The sequence below is a fragment of the Gopherus evgoodei genome, chromosome 1, assembly GCF_007399415.2.
Source record: "Gopherus evgoodei ecotype Sinaloan lineage chromosome 1, rGopEvg1_v1.p, whole genome shotgun sequence".
Lineage (NCBI taxonomy): Eukaryota > Metazoa > Chordata > Testudines > Testudinidae > Gopherus > Gopherus evgoodei.
This window is the reverse complement of record NC_044322.1, coordinates 363,692,757-363,712,290: the sequence shown is the minus strand read 5'-3', so window position 1 is coordinate 363,712,290 and position 19,534 is coordinate 363,692,757. Positions and strand designations below refer to the sequence as shown.

The following is a 19,534-nucleotide window of genomic DNA, read 5'->3' as shown; positions in this document are numbered from 1 at the left end:
GGTGAGCTGAGGCTGCGGGGAGGGGGGACAGCAGGGGAGGGGCTGGGGCCAGCATCCCGGGCCAGGAGTTCAGGGGCTGGGCAGGAGGGTCCCACGGGCTGGATGTGGCCCACGGGCCGTAGTTTTCCCACCTCTGCCCTAGCCCCTGCATCTCCCAGTGTTAGCCCGGAGTGGAGAGGCAGCGGCAAACAGCTGGAAGCTGCAGGGAGGGGCCGCTGCTTTAGCTCCACAGGGAGAGGTAGCCACAAAAAGCAGCAGCCTCCCTGCAGCTTCCAGCTGTTTGCCGCTGCCTCTCCCCATGGCCGCAGGGAGGGGGCCTGGTGGCACCATGTGACTGGCAAAAATCTGGGGGGGCACGGGACACCCCCCCAGTGTCACCTCATCTCCAGCTTCTGCCCAGCGGGGAGGGGGGTCTAGGGGCTTGAGCCCCACAGGGTATGACTGCTGGGGCTCAGGGCTCCAGCCGGAGCAGGACTGAAGCCCCAAACCCCGGCAGGTGCCTCCCGACTCTCATACTTCTGACGATTGTCGTACGCAGCTCCGTCAGTCAGTCAGTTTGGCCACCCCTGCTCTATGTAACCAGCTGGGCCTGGCTTTTTAGCAGGAGGTGTCTGTTCAATAGCTCTGTCTGTGCTGCGGGGAGGCTGACCGTCCCATGGCGCTTGCCCTACGAAGGGAAGGTTACCCCCATGATCTCAGTTCTCCTTACTGCTGTCCTCCTCCACCCCAGAGGTGGCTGCCTTCCACCGGTGCGTTGTGTCAGTGCCTTGTAAAGCATGTGGAGATCATTCGCAGAGGTGCTATAAAAGGCAACGTATTAGCGTGACGCTAAAAATAATAATCAGAGGACTCACCATACGGTGGATTTGTGACACAGGAAACAGCTGGAATATCTGAGAGCTGAGGGTCTGTTAGCGCGTGGTGTGCAGCCACCCCAGCCCATCCTGACAGCTATTAATGGATTAAGGGAGATAGAGGAAGGATGGGGGAGTGTTGTGTGGGAGTTTGCTCTTTGTCCTGCACCATTTAACAGAGCAGGTCCAAAAATAACCCCCGGTTTTGATGATTGGGAGATAGGGGGTAAGAAATTGGCTGTGTGTGCCCCGTTATCCAGCGCTGGATGGAGCATGACAGACCTACCTGGTTCCGTTACATGTCCTAGTAGCGGCAGCTGTACAGACGCTGTGGTGGCCATCGGGGATTGAACTGAGAGTTTCAGCACCAGAAACACAGGCCTGTCCTGCTTGAGCTAGTGGAGTAACTCCTTGAGCTGTAGGTGGGTGTCACTGGCCCCAGCTGCTAGAGGGCGGTGCCGAGCCAGCATGTTACACCCGTGCCGAGTCCCCGCTGCTGCTTTTTCCTTCGGCCAGGTTTGCGGAACGCCCCTCGCTGCTGGGACGCGATCCAGCCCTTGCTCTGCGCCGTGTACATGCCCAAGTGCGAGGACGGCCAGGTGGAGCTGCCCAGCCAGACCTTGTGCCAGGCCACGCGAGGCCCGTGTACCATCGTGGAGCGGGAGCGGGGCTGGCCCGACTTCCTCAAGTGCACCACAGACCGCTTTCCTGAGGGCTGCCCGGTAAGCAGGCGTCTTATACCACACTGGCGTGCCCGGATGAGGGTTATTGACAGTCAGTTTTCAAGCGTCCTGTGACTGGCACAGAACTGTGGCAAGACTGGCTTTCTTCTAACCTTGACTGGCGGAGAGGGAGAGATTCCCAAGGCTATCTGCCCCTGGCCCCTTCCTGGCAGAGCCTCTGTGTCGACCCCTCTCCAGTCCGCCTCCCACGTCCCTTCCCCTTGCAGTTAAAGGAAGAGGACTCCGTCCTCGCACTGGGGGAACTGAAATGCTTCCCTGCCACGCTGGCTTATGCAGGATGCCACAAGAAGGATTTTGGCTGGAAGGAGCTTTATGGACTCTGGGCTGGAATCCCAATCCCATGGAAATCGATGGCAAAACTGCCACTGATTTCGGCAAGGCTGGGGTTTCATCCCAACAGATTCAGTGTCATCACCTCCCTGGGTGTGTGGAGTAATCCCTGTCTGAGACAGGCCTGGTAAGTGGGTCCCCCAAAGGCAGGGAGGCTCTCAGTGGCAGGTCTTGGACTCAGAACTCAGGAGTCCTGGTTCTCAGCCCTCAGCGTGGGTTATCCTCACATGACAGCATCCCTCCAACCCCTAACAATCCCCTTTCCTTTCTTCTCTGACCCCGCCCGTCCCCAGAACGAGGTGCAGAACCTCAAGTTCAACAGCTCGGGCCATTGCGAGGCCCCGCTGGTGCAGACGGACAACCCCAAGAGCTGGTACGAGGACGTGGAGGGCTGCGGCATCCAGTGCCAGAACCCCCTCTTCACGGAGCACGAGCATCGCGACATGCACCTTTACATCGCCACCTTCAGCTCCGTCACCATCTTCTGCACCTTCTTCACCCTGGTGAGCGGAGCGGGCCGGGGGGCTGCGGGAAGGGGGCAGAGGGAAATCTGCATTGGCTCAGAGCACCCCCGGTAGCTGACGTGAGCCTGTGCTGCTCCCGGCTGTGGGGCTGACCAGTAGGGGTCTGGAGCAGTGGCAGGAATGGGTGACGCACAGCCACAGACCCCGGCCCATCTGCCGGCTCTTCTCTCCCACTCCCGACCCCACCCCAGGCCACATTTGTTGCCGACTGGAAGAACTCGAACCGTTACCCGGCCGTCATCCTCTTCTACGTCAACGCCTGCTTTTTCGTGGGCAGCATCGGCTGGCTGGCACAGTTCATGGATGGAGCCCGCGGGGAGATCGTGTGCCGAGCCGACGGCACCATGCGGCTGGGAGAGCCGACGTAGGTACCTCCCCCCCCCCCCCATCTGTTTGCATTCGCCCGCTATGGGAGGGGTGGTGCTGCAGACCCCAGGCCCATCAGATGCGGTCAGGGAACTGGTGGGATTGGGGACAGGGCTGGCGATCTGGGCAAAGCTCCCGCTGACTCCCACAGGATCAGGGTTTGGCTCAGAGCCTCTTAAGGTGATGGGCCCTGCAGACTGCAAGGTGCGGTCAGAGGGTGTGGGCGCACTCTGGGTGCTGAGCCAGGCTAGCACATGTCTGTCTGTCAAGAACAAGCCGGAGTGGAGTGGGGGATGGGGAAGAGACCCCCTCCCGCCCCCCCAGTCCTATCCCGTCCTGCCTACTCAGCTCCAACGAGACCCTCTCCTGCGTGATCATCTTCGTCATCGTCTACTACTCGCTGATGTCGGGGGTGATCTGGTTCGTCATGCTGACCTACGCCTGGCACACCTCCTTCAAAGCACTGGGCACCACCTACCAGCCGCTGCTCGGCAAGACCTCCTACTTCCACCTGGTCACCTGGTCCATCCCCTTTGTCCTCACTGTCGCCATCCTGGCCGTCGCCCAGGTACGGGGCACCCGGCATGGAGACCTCTGTGCCCACCCCACCCTGGGGATCCTAAGGGATGCTCCCTTGTCAGTGAAAGGGGGAAAGTCCCGCCACTCTGCCCTGGGGGTGATCAGTTTATTGATGAGCAGGAACCGCCCCAGCGTCTCATCTCATTCCTACTCCATTTGTTGACCCTGCTGCCTGTGGCCCTCCTGTAGGCTCCCTGTATCTGAACTGTGTGTCCCACTGAGGTGGAGCATTTCCCAGCCTCCCCACTTCGTGCCTTTGCTGCACTGATAGACTGCATGGGACCCTGCTTATCTCCAAGGCCATGCTCCCAAACGCCATACCCAGGCTGCTCAAACTGACCCATAGAGGGCACCAGCTTCCATCCCCATCCCACTCCCTCCCCAGTTCGCACCCGATGCCAGTCATCTACAAAACCTGGGTCTACCAAATGGCAGAGCCATAGGCTGCCACATCACCGGATGGGCACCAGGTTCACCCTGTAAAGGGACGGCATAGTCCCTGGTTGGCCAGTCCATTCTCATGAGATTTCCAGCCCAATCTCCAGGCTGGGGAAGGACAGACACTGATGGCTCTGCCCTGACCAGGTGGACGGAGACTCGGTCAGCGGCATCTGCTTTGTGGGCTACAAGAACTATCGATACCGCGCTGGCTTCGTCCTGGCTCCCATCGGCCTGGTGCTGATCGTGGGAGGCTATTTCCTGATCCGAGGTGGGTGCTAACAACCCAGCGGGATTTGGTCTGGGAATCTTCTGCGCTAAGGCAGGAAACACTGTCCCCCGAACCAAAGGAGTCAGTCCCTTAGCTGGGTGAAGCGATATCTGTTATGAGACCAGCTTCTCCTGGGGAGAGAGAGAGAAGCTTTTGAGCTACCCAGAGCTCTTTGGTCTGGGAAAGGTACTGAGAGCATCACAGCTAAATACAAGAGAAACAGGTAGTTCAACATAAGTAGTTCGCACGTATCTAAGGGACCATTCAAGGGGAAGTGACCCATTAATACCGCTCCAGTCATGGGGGAGAAGGAAGGCAGCGGGGTCGGGGATTGTTAGTAAGTTACAAATTGTTGTAATAAGCCACAAATCCAGTGTCTCTGGTCAGTCCATGATTTTTAGTGTTGAGCAGAGTTAGGAATTTAAGCACCTGGCCCCCTCTTTTGAAGGTGTTGTGCAGGTTTCCTTTGTGGATAAGGATGGAGAAGTCAGCTATGGAGTGATCGCGCTGTGAAAAGTGTTTGCCCACACGTGATAGGGCGTTTTTGTCTTTACCCTTTTCCGGTGCAAATTCATTTGAGAGCGTTGTGATTGTCTGGTTTCACTCTCATCATTGTTCTTGGGGCATTAAACGTGGGCAAAATCAGCCAATCTTGTATTTAGCTGTGACAGGGTCCCTCACCAAAGGCTCTGTAGCAAAGTAAGCTGTCCTGGGATAAGAGGGGAGGTTCTCTCATGGATCAATAACTGGTTACACGATAGGAAACAAAGGGTAGGAATAAATGGTCAGTTTTCAGAATGGAGAGAGGTAAATAGTGGTGTTCCCCCAGGGGTCTGTTCTGGGCCCAGTCCTAGTCAACATATTCATAAATGATCTGGAAAAAGGGGTAAACAGGTGGTAAAATTTGCAGATGATAGAAAACTACTCAAGATAGATAAGTCCCAGGCAGACTGCGAAGAGCTGCAAGAGGATCGCTCAAAACTAGCTGACTTGGCAGCAAAATGGCAGATGAAATTCACTGTTGATAAATCCGAAGTACTGCACATTGGAAAATGTAATCAACTATGCATATAAAGTGATGGGATCTAAATTAGCTGTTGCCACTCAAGGAAGATCTTGGAGTCATTGTGGAGAGTTCTCTGAAATCATCCACTCAGTGTGCAGCGGCAGCCAAACAGCGAACAGAATGTTGGGAATCATCAAGAAAGGGATAGAAAACAAGACAGAAAATATCACATTGCCTCTGTATAAATCCACGGTGCACCCACATCCTGAATACTGTGTGCAGATGTGGTCACCCCATCTCAAAACAGTTATATTGAAATTGGAAAAGGTTTAGAAAAGGGCAACAAAAATGATTAGGGGTCTGGAACGGCTTCCGTATGAGGAGAGATTAATAAGACTGGGACTTTTCAGCTTGGAAAAGAGACAACTAAGAGGGGATATGATTGAGGTCCATAAAATTATGACTGATGGAGAAAGTGAATAAGGAAGTGTTATTTACTCCTCATAACACACATACTAGGGGGGTCACCAAATGAAATTAATAGGCAGCAGGTTTAAAACAAACAAAAGGCAGTATTTTTTCACACAACGCGCAGTCAATCTGTGGAACTCCTTGCCAGAGGATGTTGTGGAGGCCAAGACTAGAACAGGGTTTAAAGGAACTTAGATAAGTGCATGGAGGATAGGTCCATCGATGGCTATTAGCCAGGATGGGCAGGGATGGTGTTTCTAGCCTCAGGAGCTGGGAATGGGCGACAGGGAAGGGATCACTTGGTGATTATCTGTTCTGTTAATTCCCTCTGGGGCACCTGGCATTGGCCACCGTCAGCAGACAGGATACTGGGCTGGATGGACCTTTGGTCTGACCCAGTCTGGCCGTTCTTATGTGATGCTCTATGTACCATAGCCACCGAGTCCATCGGTGCTCCAGGCTGCTCCCTAGCTGCTTGATCCAGCAGCCCTGGTCCCGGCTGACGTGCCTGTCTTGCTGTCTGTCTGTCCTAGGTGTCATGACTCTGTTCTCCATCAAAAGCAACCACCCCGGCCTGCTGAGTGAGAAAGCTGCCAGCAAAATCAATGAGACCATGTTACGGCTGGGTAAGCCGGGTGGGTGTGGGCTCAGCTCCTGCCTTGCTGCCGGCGTTCTACCCCAGGCCATGATCTCGCCCATCCCAAAGGGCCAGCCTTGGGTAGGAGCCTCCCAGGGAAACCCAGGGCCTGCACAAAGCGGTGGCGCTGACCCAGTAGAAGACACAGAGGGGTATGAGTGACTCACCGAGGGTGCTCTCGCCTTTAGATAAGGCATGAAAGCCAGGTCCTGACCACTCCCGGAGCCTCTCTGCCAAGTTAACACAGGCCTTCTGGCCAGACTCCAGCTGAGTGAGTGCATTTTCCCTCCCTCGGATTCCCTGGGAAGGTTGGATATATTATTCCTTTTCTGGTCCGAACCTGTGGTGTAGGGCTGCTGTTACACAGCTGCCACGGTCCTCCCCAGAGGTGGCTGCGTTTCACTGCCGGGTAACGTGACCTCTGTGTGGATGGTATGTAAAGCTCTTTGGCTGAAAGGCGCGTTAGAAGCAGGTGCAGCTGATACTGACGAGGACCCCATCCAGAGCCGGCTTTATGAAGGGCGGGGCCTGATTTGAATACCCGGCAGCGGTCTGGGGCTTCAGCAGCACTTCGGCAGCAGGGGGTCCGCTCCGGGTCTTACGTGGCACTGAAGGTCCGCCCGCTGGAGCGGACACCTCCCCCCGCCACTGCCAAAATGCTGCTGAAGACCCAAAGCGGACCCTCCCCCCCGCCGCTGGGTGAGTTAAAAAAAAAATTAAAAAGACGCCTAAGGCTCGGGGCCTGATTCTGGGGAATCGGCCTAAAGCCGGCCCTGACCCCATCAGAGGCGTGGAAGGAGCCTGGGTTTGACCCCTCCCTTCACTTTTCCTGGATTGTGTTTCCATCGGGGCTTCCTCTGGCCGGCAACATGCCGCGTCCTGGCCCTGGGGCTGTGGGAATAACCCCCGTGCCTTTCTGTGCTTCCTTACAGGCATCTTTGGCTTCCTGGCCTTCGGCTTCGTCCTCATCACCTTCGCCTGCCACTTCTACGACTTCTTCAACCAGGCTGAGTGGGAGCGGAGCTTCCGGGAGTACGTCCTGTAAGTGGGGACAGGCCGTGCCCCCCTCGGTCCCTTTAACAGGTGCCCCCAGCCCCCCGGAGGGGCGGGAAGAGTCTTGAGGGGTACAGTAGAGCTCCTTGCTCCATGTTGGAAGAAGGTGATGCTTTCCATGACCTCCCCTCTGCCGCCAGGTCCTGTGACGACGCTCTTCCCATTCCCCACGCGGAAGTCTGGCTGCTTGTGTGGATTCCCACTCTGGCGTCGCCTAATGCCGTGGGAACGGCAGTCCCTGGGGGATGCCATGGCTGGTCCCCGTGTCACCCCTCACAAGCACGTCGGGGCGTGACTGACCTGGACCGTCTGTGCCCCCGTGCCTGTTCCCATTTCAGCGGGGAGCAGAGCCAAGCAACACGGGGACCAGGGACACCCTGATGTGCCTGATCCCGGGGAGATGCCTCAGGAGGAACCTGAGATGGGCCCGTTAGCCCGTCGCTGTGTTCAGTGTTGGGTCATTCCCTGCCAGGTTGGTCCCGAGGCTCAGACGGTGGGGCTTCCGCTGCACCCCGTAAGCCTCTGTTGAAACTTTCTGCAGAGGGCCCATCACGTGGCCTTCATGCGGCTGCCCTGCCCTCGCGTGGCCCCCATCACGGTGGTATCTGGGCAGCTGTTGGGGGCTGTCGAGCTGTGGGAAGGGGCCTCAACCCCTGAATCTAATCAGCAGCTGCTGCTCGAAGGGGGCGTGGGTCATTGCCCTTCATCTCGCTGCGCTAAGGGGAGGGCATGTCGCTGGGGATGGGGGATGGGCGGTGGCTTTCCGGGTGCCCCGGCTCCCCATTGCCCCAGTCAGGGTGGGTTTTAGCCCCTGCTCTTTAGCCGCCGTCATGCCCCGTGTTTCTGGCGCAGGTGCGAAGCGAACGTGACGATCGCCATCCAAACCAACAAGCCGATCCCAAACTGCGAGATCAAGAACCGGCCCAGCCTGCTGGTGGAGAAGATCAACCTCTTTGCCATGTTCGGCACCGGCATTTCCATGAGCACCTGGGTGTGGACCAAAGCCACCCTCCTCATCTGGAAGCGCACCTGGTGCAGGTGGGAGCAGCCCTCCCCCAGCCCGGAGCTATTGGGGTCTTAGGGTCCTGTCTCCTCAGCCCCAGGAGCTGAGGTTCAGTTGGGGGCACTGCATGCCCAAGGCCCCCAAGACACAGTCCAGCCCAGGTCCGTAGCTGTCCTTATCCAGCAGCTGTCTGGTGGCCCATGTGCGATGAATTCAGTAGGTCTCGGCTGGTTCCTAGGGGATGGAGTGTGTTCCCAGCAGAGACGCACAGAGTGGTATGTGTCAGAAGCTGAGTTGGGCAAGGTCAGGCCTAGTGACAGGAGCAGTGATAGTTGGGCCTAGTGGTCGGTGCAGTGGCAACCAAGCCAGGCACTGGAGACAAAGGTTGGAGTCATGAGTCAAGAGCTGGTTTGGAACAAAGCAATGGCGGGGCCGGGAAGGAGGCTGGAGTCGGGGCGGGGCTGGGGCAGGGCCGAGAAGGAGGCTGGAGTCGGGGCGGGGCCGGGAACGATGCTGGAGTTGGAGCAGGGCCGGGAAGGAGGCTGGAGTCGGGATGCGACTGGAGTTGGGGCAGGGCCGGGAAGGAGGCTGGAGTAGGGGCAGGGCTGGGGCAGGGCCGAGAAGGGGGCTGGAGTCTCGGGGCGGGGCCGAGAACGGGGCTTGAGTCGGGGCAGGGCTGGAGCAGGGCCGGGAAGGAGGCTGGAGTCAGGGTGGGGCCGGGAAGGAGGCTGGAGTCGGGGCGGGGCTGGAGCAGGGCCGGGAACGGGGCTGGAGTTGAGGCGGGGCTGGAGCAGAGCCGGGAAGGAGGCTGGAGTCGGGGCGGGGCCGGGAATGATGCTGGAGTCGGGGCGGGGCCGGGAACAGGGCTGGAGTCGGGGCAGGGCTGGAGTCGGGGCGGGAAGGAGGCTGGAGTCGGGGCCGGGGTAGGGCCGAGAATGGGGCTGGAGTCGGGGCTGGGGCCAAGAATGGGGCTGGAGTCAGGGCTGGGGCCGGGAACGGGGCTGGAGTCGGGGCGGGGGCGGGAAGGAGGCTGGAGTCGGGGCGAGGGTGGGGCCGGGAACGGGGCTGGAGTCGGAGCAGGGCCGGAAACAGGACTGGAGTTTGGGCGGGGCTGGAGTCGGGGCGGGGCCAGGAAGGAGGCTGGGGCCGGGAACGAGAACGGGGCTGGAGTCGGGGCGGGGGCAGGGCCAGTAACGGGGCTGGAGTCGGGGCGGGGCCGGGAATGGGGCTGGAGTCCGGGCGGGGCCGGAGTCGGGCCGGGGCCGGGAAGGGGGCTGGAGTCGGGGCAGGGCTGGAGCAGGGCCGGGAACAGGGCTGGAGTCGAGGCTGGGGCCGAGAACAGGAATGGGGCTGGAGTCGGGGTGGGGGCAGGGCCAGGAACCGGGCTGGAGTCGGGGCAGGGCCAGGAACGGGGCTGGAGTCAGGGCGGGGCCGGGAAGGCGGCTGGAGTCGGGGCAGGGCTGGAGCAGGGCCGGGAACAGGGCTGGTGTCGGGGCAGGGCCGGGAAGGAGGCTGGAGTCGGGTATGGGGCCGGGAACAGGGCTGGAGCAAGGGTCACCAGACTGCTCCTGGCTCGTGGATTGGCCGGAGTCGAGCGCAGGACGGACCCGTCACCAGATGTGGCTTCCCCAGGCTAGTTCAGGGATGGCTCGTCAGCTCCTCGCCGGGAGGCTGAATTCCCTGGCCCCCCAGCTACGGCCCCTCTGGTTCGGGAGCGACACTCGTCTGTGGGGTTGGGGGGAGCTGGTGCCGCCAGCGCCGCCTGCGTGGTACCTGGATGTGGCTCCGTAGGGGCGTTGGTCTCAGGCTGCCCCTCCAGCCCCGCATGTCCATTAAAGGGGGGGGAGGAGAAGTTATTCCTCCATCCGGAGCAGGGGGGCTGAGACCCCAGTCTGGCTGTGTGGGGAGCCGCGTGGCGCTGGGAAGAAGGGGCAGATCCTGGAGTTAGGGGGTGCAGGGCGGAGGGGGGGCGCCGGTGTGAGTTTGGCCCACAGCTGCAGGGGGGCTGCCGCCGAGGGATGGGGGAGCCTGGAGGGTGATCCCGGGGGTGGAGCTTGGGGCCCAAGTCTCCTTGACACTGACACCCCCGGCCACCGCTCTGGAAATGTCTTTTAGGCCCCAAGGTGGGAAGGGCCCTGGTGCCAGCAAGTTACTGACCATGTGTCCGTCTCCGGCCCCCCCTCCCCCCCGCGGCCGTGGTGCAGGGAGGGGGAATGTGGGGAAGGAGCCGGACACCCTGTCCTTGGGGTTGGGATGATGGAGGGGTTCCCTTGCTAACCGACAAACTGGCTTCCTGGCTCAGCAGGAGAGGGGTGGAGGGGGGCAGCCCAGGAGCACTCCTCAGCCCCACTGGAGAGGATCAGTGCCCTGCCCTCCCCGGCTGAGCCAGCCCCCCCAACCCCTTTCCCTCCCCCACAGGCTGACCGGCCAGAGCGACGATGAACCCAAGAGGATCAAGAAAAGCAGGATGATCGCCAAGGCCTTCTCCAAGCGGAAGGAGCTGCTGCGCAACCCGGAGCAGGAGGTGTCCTTCAGCATGCGCACCGTCTCGCACGACGGGCCCGTGGGTACGTCCCGGGAAGGGGGGAACCATGGGGGCTTCACGTGATGGGCCCGTGGGTACGTCCCGGGAGGGGGGGAACCATGGAGGCTTCGCACGACGGGCCCGTGGGTACGTCCCTGGAAGGGGGGAACCATGGAGGCTTCGCACGACGGGCCCGTGGGTACGTCCCGGGAAGGGGGGAACCATGGGGGCTTCACGTGATGGGCCCGTGGGTACGTCCCTGGAAGGGGGGAACCATGGAGGCTTCGCACGACGGGCCCGTGGGTACGTCCCGGGAAGGGGGGAATCATGGGGGCTTCACACAACAGGCCCGTGGGTACGTCCCGGGAAGGGGGGAACCATGGAGGCTTCACACGACGGGCCCGTGGGTACCTCCCGGGAAGGGGGGAATCATGGGGGCTTCACACAACAGGCCCGTGGGTACGTCCCGGGAAGGGGGAAACCATGGGGGCTTCACACGACGGGCCTGTGGGTACGTCCAGGGGGAAGGGAACCATGGGGGCTTCACACGACGGGACTGTGGGTACGTCCAGGGGGAAGGGAACCATGGGGGCTTCGCACGACGGGCCCGTGGGTACATCCCGGTGGGGGAACCATGGGGGCTTTACACACCACCTCCCCTGGTGCTAGGCCCCCTGTTCGGTGGCAGGTTTGCAGCCCCCACTGCTTATCAGTCGAGGGGGGGTGGGGAGACGCTTCCGTGGTCCCTGGTTTGTTGTGGGGCACGTGGGCCGTGGCTCTCAGCAAGGCACCTCCCTCTGCCCTCACTAGAGGGCGCTGACGAGAGCAGGCTGTCGCAGGGTCAGACCGGCCCATAACGCCCAGTCTGACCGCGCCGCCTTGTTATTAAGAGTTTGGCTGAATCTCTGCGCTCCTGAAAGGGGCCAGCAGCTAGTCTGGGCCAGACCAATGGTCCATCTAGCCCAGTGTCGTGTCTTCCGACAGTGGCTGGTACCAGGTGCTGGGAATGGACAGAACAGGCAACCCCTGAGTGATTCGTCCCCTCTCGTCCGTTCCCAGCATCTGACAAACAGGTCTAGAGACACCCAGAGCCTGGGGTTGCATCCCTAACCACTCGGCTAAAAGCCACTGATGGCCCTATCTCTCTAGAGCCGTGTTTCTCAAACTGGGGGCCAGGAGATCCACGGGCCCCACTGATCAACTCCTCCTGCTCCCTCCCAGGGCCTCCGGCGCGCCGGGGAGCAGCTGTTCAGCAGCGTGCAGTAGGCCCTGGGGGAGAGTGCGGGGGGGGGGGGGGCAGGGACAGGGTGCGCTCAGGGGAGAGGTGGAAAGAGGCAGGGAAGAGGAGGGGCAGGACCTGGGGCTGAGCCTTGGGGGTCCATGAAAAATTTAAAATCAAAATAGGGGTCCGCAGGTTGTTACCATTTGAGAACCGCTGTCCTGGAGCAGTGTCACATCCCTATGCCAGGGAGCCAGCAAGTGGCAGGATTTATTTACACATTAAAAGCATCATCAGAAACGTGACCGACGTAGAAATGGCCCCGCCCTACCCAGCGGATCTGCTCCTTGGACCCCGTTCCCTCCTGGCGTAACTCCATGAGTCCAAGGAAATTACCGCAGGGGGCGAACGTCTCTCTCTAGCTAATGTGTGCAGCCCATGGTGCTGTAGGATCAGGCGCGCCTTTGAGTCTTTAGTGGAATTACCCTCGCTCGTCCCTGAGAGGGCAGAGCTCTTACCCCCTTCAGGAGAAGGGAAACTGAGGCAGAAGGAGGTGACGTGACTTGCCCGCGGTCACAGTGGAAGTCTGTAGCAGAGCAGGGACTTGGACCCAGATGTGCCCTAACCACTGGCTCATCCTGCCTGTCTGTGTACAGCAGCGGTGGGGAAACTCCACGGCGGGGTTGCGAAACTCTCTGGGGGGCCGGGTAGGGAAGGCCGTGCAGAGGCATGTCAGGCTGACTTCTGGCCCGTTTGGCCGCCGCTTCGTGCTGTAAAAGCCGGGCAAAGACCCTCTGGGCTCTCAGGTCCTAGGCAGCTGGAAAACGCATCCTCACTGTGTCAGCCTGCTCTGCGGGGCCAGTAGCACAGGGTCCAGCCTCCGAGGGTTGGGGACATCGGGTGGAAATGGGAGGGCATCCTGGTCGCTACAGGAACGCTGGGCTTTGGTTCTGGAACAGGCTGTTTGTGGGATCAGCCAGGGCGGGAGACTGAGGTGAATCTGTGAAGATCCCTTCCCGCACCCCACTCAGGGTGCAGGATTCCCCCCTCTGCTGAGCGGGCGCTAAGAATCTCCTCTGTGGCTTTCATCCCAGCTGGCCTGGCTTTCGACATCAGTGAGCCCTCAGCTGACGTATCCTCAGCTTGGGCCCAGCACGTCACCAAGATGGTGGCCAGGAGAGGGGCTATCCTGCCGCAGGACATCTCCGTCACGCCCGTGGCGACACCGGGTGAGTCCCTGGGAAAGCGTGGGGTGGTGAGGGAGACAGGCAGGCGATGAGGTCATGACACCGCGCGCAAGGTAATTTGTGTCCCAGGAGCACCTAGAGGTTTCTGTTGAGATCAGGGCCCCTGGGTGGCGGGTGCTGCTCAGCCCCACTGCGAGAGACAGGCCCTGCAATCTAGCTTCTGGCAGTTGGAAAATGGAGGCAGAAAGATGAAGGTCCACAGAGCCAGAAATCAAATGCAGGACCCTTGCGTCCTAGTGCCTCAGCCACATGGCCAGCTTTGCTCGTCACTTCTAGATGGGAAGCACTGGACTGGGAATCAGGAGACTTTGGTTTTCCTCCTCGCCCTGACGCTAACCTGGTGCGTGACCTGGGGCAAGTCACTTCTCCACGCTAGGCCTGCATTTCCCCACCTGTAAAATGAAGGTGGTGATATCCGCCCCCCATCTGTAGGCTATGAGACCGGGGATACAAGGAGTGAAATCACAGAGATAGGAGAGGGATTGCACCACAGCCATGGAAATGCAGCCACTTCTGGGGTGGAACGTGGCACCCATTTAGTGGGCTCACAGTACAGGAAAGGCAGGGAAGGCGATTGCTGTGTGGAACCAGGGGAGATGTAATTCTGTGAATTGGAATTTGGTGGAAACGCTACAAATTGTAATAACCCAGGGTTAAAAATCCCACCTGACGTCCCAAACAACCTCTGCTCAGGGGAGGGGCAGGCCTGGCAGTGCATGGAAGGGAGGCAAGTCAGGACTGAGGGGCACCGGCAGAGCTGTGTGTGGGGACAAGCCCAGGGCTGGGGTAACGGGCTGCGGGTCGGGATTGAGGAGCGTGGGGACAAGCCCAGGGCTGGAGTAGCAGGGGCTGCAGGTTGGGATTGAGGAGCGTGGGGACAAGCCCAGGGTTAGGGTAGCAGGGGCTGCAGGTTGGGATTGAGGAGCGTGGGGACAAGCCCAGGGCTGGGGTAGCAGGGGCTACAGGTCGGGATTGAGGAGCGTGGGGACAAGCCCAGGGTTAGGGTAGCAGGGGCTGCGGGTTGGGATTGAGGAGCGTGGGAACAAGCCCAGGGCTAGGGTAGCAGGGGCTGCAGGTTGGGATTGAGGAGCGTGGGGACAAGCCCAGGGTTAGGGTAGCAGGGGCTGCGGGTCGGGATTGAGGAGCATGGGGACAAGCCCAGGGCTGGGGTAGCAGGGGCTGCGGGTTGGGATTGAGGAGCGTGGGGACAAGCCCAGGGCTGGGGTAGCAGGGGGCTGCGGGTCGGGATTGAGGAGCGTGGGGACAAGCCCAGGGCTGGGGTAGCAGGGGCTGCAGGTCGGGATTGAGGAGCGTGGGGACAAGCCCAGGGCTGGGGTAACGGGCTGCGGGTCGGGATTGAGGAGCGTGGGGACAAGCCCAGGGCTAGGGTAGCAGGGGCTGCGGGTCGGGATTGAGAGCGTGGGGACAAGCCCAGGGCTGGGGTAGCAGGGGCTGCGGGTCAGGACTGAGGAGCATAGGGACAAGCCCAGGGCTGGGGTAGCAGGGGCTGCAGGTCGGGATTGAGGAGCTTGGGGAGAAGCCCAGGGCTGGGTGGGGTAGCAGGGGCTGCGGGTTGGGATTGAGGAGTGTGGGGACAAGCCCAGGGCTAGGGCAGCAGGGGCTGCGGGTTGGGATTGAGGAGCGTGGGGACAAGCCCAGGGCTAGGGTAGCAGGGGCTGTGGGTCGGGATTGAGGAGCGTGGGGACAAGCCCAGGGCTGGGTGAGGTAGCAGGGGGTTGCGGGTTGGGATTGAGGAGCGTGGGGACAAGCCCAGGGCTGGGGTAGCAGGGGCTGCGGGTCAGGATTGAGGAGCGTGGGGACAAGCCCAGGGCTGGGGTAACGGGCTGCGGGTCGGGATTGAGGAGCGTGGGGACAAGCCCAGGGCTGGGGTAGCAGGGGCTGCGGGTCGGGATTGAGGAGCGTGGGGACAAGCCCAGGGCTGGGGTAGCAGGGGCTGCGGGTCGGAATTGAGGGCATGGGCAGAGCCATGTAAGGGGCCCCATGACGGGACCAGTAAGGAGCAGGGGTTGGGATTGAGAGCCATTTGCAGGCTGGGAATCTCTGGACTGGGACAGGTGCAGCGGCAGAGCTGGATCAGGACAAGGATCCATCACACTTGCTCACGCTGTGCCCGCACTCGGGTCTGTCTCCTGCCATCCCGGTCGTTGAGTTTCCCGCGGGGGGTTTAACAGCGAACCCGCCTGGGAAGGTCCCTCTCACCCCGTCTCCCCTCTCTCATGCCCGCAGTGCCGCCGGACGAAAGGGCGAACCTGTGGGTGGTGGATGCAGAGATCTCGCCCGAGCTGGAGAAGAGAGCCAGCCGCAAGAAGAGGAGGAGGAGGAAGAAGAAGGAAGTCTGCCCTCTGGGGCCTGCCCTCTGCGATGTGGGCTACTTCACCCCGCCGGCCCGCAGTGCCGTCCCTCGCCTGCCCAAGCTGCCACAGCAGAAGTGCCTGGTCGCCAACCCCAGGGAGTCTCAGCTTGGGGAAGAGGTGCTGCCCCCGGGCTCCTACCCTGGCCTGAGGTTCAGCGCCTTCCAGCACGAAGGCCTCTTGCCCCAGGACAACCCGGCCAGGTCCAGGAAACACGACTCCTTCCATCTGATCAGCAACCCCTTCTGCCCCGAGACCGGGCCCCAGGAAGATCTGGCCCTCCAGGGCAGCGTGCGGTGCTTCCTGGCACGCCAGCAGCACAACGGCTTGTTCCGGCTCCCCGCCACGGGCCTGGATCCTGGCGCCCTGCCCGGTGGGAGCATCCCCGGCGGGCCAAGGACTCATGGCAGGAGGCCAGGCTTCGCCCCCATCCACTCCCAGACAAACCTCATGGATGCCGAGCTGCTGGATGCCGATTCAGACTTTTAGGCCAGGAGGGACCCAGACCCTTTCTGTGCCTGGATAAGCCCTGGAGATCACCTCATCGGGACACAGGCTGTGGAGGAGCCTGCAGATCCCCCGCATACAGACGTGGGTTTAAAGCTCACACTCCAGGTTCTGACCAGGGACAGTTTTCGCTCAGAGGCAGGTTCTTCTCTGCTGCAAACCTTGATGCTTCCTTGGTAGCTTGTGGTTGCTTTTGAACTCCTTCCCCATCCTGGGTTTCCTGGGCCCCTCCCTGCCGATCTTCCCACCCGAGACATTCGGCCTTTATCCTGCCCGCAGGAGGGAGCCAGCCCTCGTCTCGGCTGGTTGAACGGCAGCTGGATGGGGCCTGCCAGGTATTGTTATTTATTGCTCTGCCGGTGACAGAAACAAAACCAAATGGACATTTGCTGGTGATGCCCCCAGAGGCCGGGCACCTGCGGGGCTTGTGGGATGGATTCAGGATGTCCCAGCTCCCAGATGGAGTCGTGGTTTGTTCCCTTCTTCACCCCGCTGCATGGAGTTTTTTGAGGACTCCTCCACTGGCAGCTCTGCCCCAGCTGGGTGCAGCGTTCACTCCCGGATCTTGGCCTGGGGGTGGGGATGAGCCTTGGAGAAGGAGAGAAACGTCCCGTGATGGCCTGGTGTAAGGGAGGCTGGGGGATCTATACAGAGAGGAGCCTCTCTGAGGGCAGAGAGAAGATCCCGTGGATTCCTTATCCCAGGAGCGTCCGGCTGTCCCGTGAACCACACCAGGGGCTGAAAGGAAGGGGCTGGCGGCTCTGAGCCATGGCAGCCGTAATAGACGGCTGGAGGGTTTAGTTAGGGGTCTGTTTATTAAACTCTCTGAAGCACTGGGGCCGCGTTGCTCCCAGATCTTCGCCCATTGCCAGGAGAGGTGGAGACTTTGTACGGGGAGGGGCGGCATGTGTAACATGTTGTCACCAGCATCAACCTCAGTGACTCAGCCAATCAGTATAACCCTCCTTGGGACACATCCCTGGGGGCAGGGACACGTTACCCTGCCCCGGAACCAGAGGCCTGGGCCAGACTTGTGCTGAACAGGAGCTGCTGGAGGGCAAGGAGTCCAGGTTGTAGGGCTCCGTGTGGCTCTCATGAAGCATTGCATGCTGGGATTTGTAGTCTCCTGCATTTTGGAACTTGTAGTCCCCACTTGATCTATCTATTGACACCCCTGTTTTAGATCCTCCTGGCTCGCTGGATGGGGACCAGTTCAAAACAAGCCCACGCTCGGCCTTCCCCTTTGAAGGCTCCATCCCCATGTGTGGAGGAAGCTAACTGGGCCCCTAGATGCTACTTAGTGGGTTTACATATTTCCGTTGTGTTACTGGTTTCTTAATGTACCTGTATAATACACAGACGTTTACTAGGGCTGAAGGCCATAAAAAGGATGTCCCAGCTGGAAATCCCTGACAGCAGCACGTCATGTCGCCTGCCTTCAGCCCGGATCTTGTTTACTGTGCTTTTTGCTGTGGAATATAAAACATTAATGCCCTTCTCACACCCAAAATGTGCCTCGTTCTAAGCTGGGCTCCCCGTTCTGCCCCCCATTCTGCCAGTGGAGTCACTCCAGATTGAAAAGGACATAACCGAGACCCGCAGGAGACCCCTCATCTGTATCAGAGCCACACGCTCAGGTTCCCTTTGGTCACCGAGATCCCTTTCACAAAGATGCAGCCTCAGAGGATGTATTCTTGCTTGGGGGGAGGAGGGGCGTTATTCCTCCTGTGTCCCAGCATCCCAAGCGGTAGGGAAGTGGCTTTCGATTGGCTGATGGTGATAGCCGAGAGCAGCTGTGTTGGCTTTTCCTGTTCGGTGCTGAACCGAGAAGGGCTGTGTTGGAGGGAGCGTGTTCCCCACACTGGGGCCGTGTAAAGGGCAAATAAAAGTTCTTCTCTGGTGCACTTGCGCCCTCAGAATCTGCTAGGTGGTTGGAATCCCCTTTTGCTTAAGAGTTGGTGGTTAAATGGGTCGTGTGTCATGGCTGTTTTCACTTAAGGGGCGGAGTCTCTCACATGCAAGCCCCGCCCCATCTGACTGTTTTTTGTGTAAGGGGTGGAGACTCAAGGACTAACCCCGCCCCGCGGGTGAAGGGGTGGTTGACTTGTTGGTACTAACCCCTCCCCTCGGTTGTTGATCTCCTGGGGTCAGGGGAGCTAATCCAGACACAGATAAAAACCAGCTCGACCTTTGACCCAGAACTCAAACCTGGAACTTCCAGGGGGTTTAAAAAGTCCGGCTGCCACGAACAGTTCATTTTCCATGTTCATGAGCAGCCGGGTTCCAGCTGGCAATGCCCAGGCCCAGGAGGAAGTCTCTCCTCATGGCATTTCTAGGCGTGCAGGGAGCCTCTTCCCACGGGAGGGGCTGGGCTGAAAAGTTGGGTTGAAGATGTAGTTTGCAGGGGCGGGTCTGGACCCAGGGTTCCAGTTTGGCTCATTGTAGGGAGAGGGCCAGCCAAGCCCATTCTAGCCAGATCTGAACTCCCCCAAAGTTCGGGCGGGATTGGAGCTGGCGTGTTCTCATTCGATCCTGACAGGACTCCCAGCCGGCCTCTGCCGGTGTGAGAGGCTTGGAGAAGCATCAAAGTGTCTTTGGTTTCTCCTGACGCCAGTTATGTCACTGAGGGTTCTGCACTGCAAAATCTGCTCCGCACTGCAAAGGGCCCCGTATACAGAGGCTGGCACATGCTACTAAGTGGGTCCCTCCGAATAATATAATGCCCAGGAAAAATGCTGCGGCTTTAAGCTGAAATGAAGGTGGTAAACAATTCCATAAGAACGTAGGAATTCTGGATCGTAGGAAGAGCGGTTCAGACTGCAGGTGTATCTAGTTCAGTATCTTGTCTCCCACGGTGGCCCCTACCAAATGCTTTGGAAGAAGGTGTAAGACTCCTCCTCGTGGTCAATTATAGAATAATGCGGTTTCTTCCCAGACCCTGGCAGTGTTAAGCCGACTAAGCCCTAAGGCATGAGGTTTCATATCCTTTCTAACATGTTTTATATCTGTCAGTGTTTCTTATTCGTGTAACTGTCTAAACTTTTGTTGAATCCGGCTAACTCCTGGTCTCAGTGATATCCAGTGGCAGCAAGTTCCACAGGTTAATTTTTCTGTCTAAAAGAAAAAAACTGCTTTTATCAGTATTAAATTTGCTATGTTTCAATTTAATTGTCTGCTCCCTTATTTGTACATAATGAAAAATAACCCAGCACCGCCAGCTGGAGAGAAGCTTGGTAGCTTTTTCTTAAAAGACCCCAACGTTATAAAGCCCAGAAATCCAATCCAGAATTGCATGTGAGTGGGCATTCCCATTTTAAATCAGGCAACATTTCCACGGTGTAAAAATGAGCTTTTATAAAATCTAAGGCCAGTAGACTGTCTGCCCAATTT

At 59.5% G+C, this 19,534-nt stretch overlaps 1 protein-coding gene across 1 annotated transcript in view; it reads left to right on the top strand.

Moving 5' to 3' along the window:
* The window catches only part of SMO (smoothened, frizzled class receptor), a 31,885-nt gene extending 12,573 nt beyond the window's left edge, over positions 1-19,312 (top strand). The window contains exons 2-12 of the mRNA XM_030581733.1: positions 1,371-1,576; positions 2,221-2,430; positions 2,643-2,815; positions 3,166-3,385; positions 3,982-4,105; positions 6,116-6,208; positions 7,152-7,260; positions 8,125-8,310; positions 10,694-10,842; positions 13,113-13,247; positions 15,513-19,312. Coding sequence (XP_030437593.1) covers positions 1,430-1,576; positions 2,221-2,430; positions 2,643-2,815; positions 3,166-3,385; positions 3,982-4,105; positions 6,116-6,208; positions 7,152-7,260; positions 8,125-8,310; positions 10,694-10,842; positions 13,113-13,247; positions 15,513-16,126 — 2,160 coding nt within the window. The 5' untranslated portion in view covers positions 1,371-1,429 and the 3' untranslated portion in view covers positions 16,127-19,312. The remainder of the gene's footprint in view (positions 1-1,370; positions 1,577-2,220; positions 2,431-2,642; positions 2,816-3,165; positions 3,386-3,981; positions 4,106-6,115; positions 6,209-7,151; positions 7,261-8,124; positions 8,311-10,693; positions 10,843-13,112; positions 13,248-15,512) is intronic.
* The last annotated feature ends 222 nt before the right edge of the window (positions 19,313-19,534 follow it).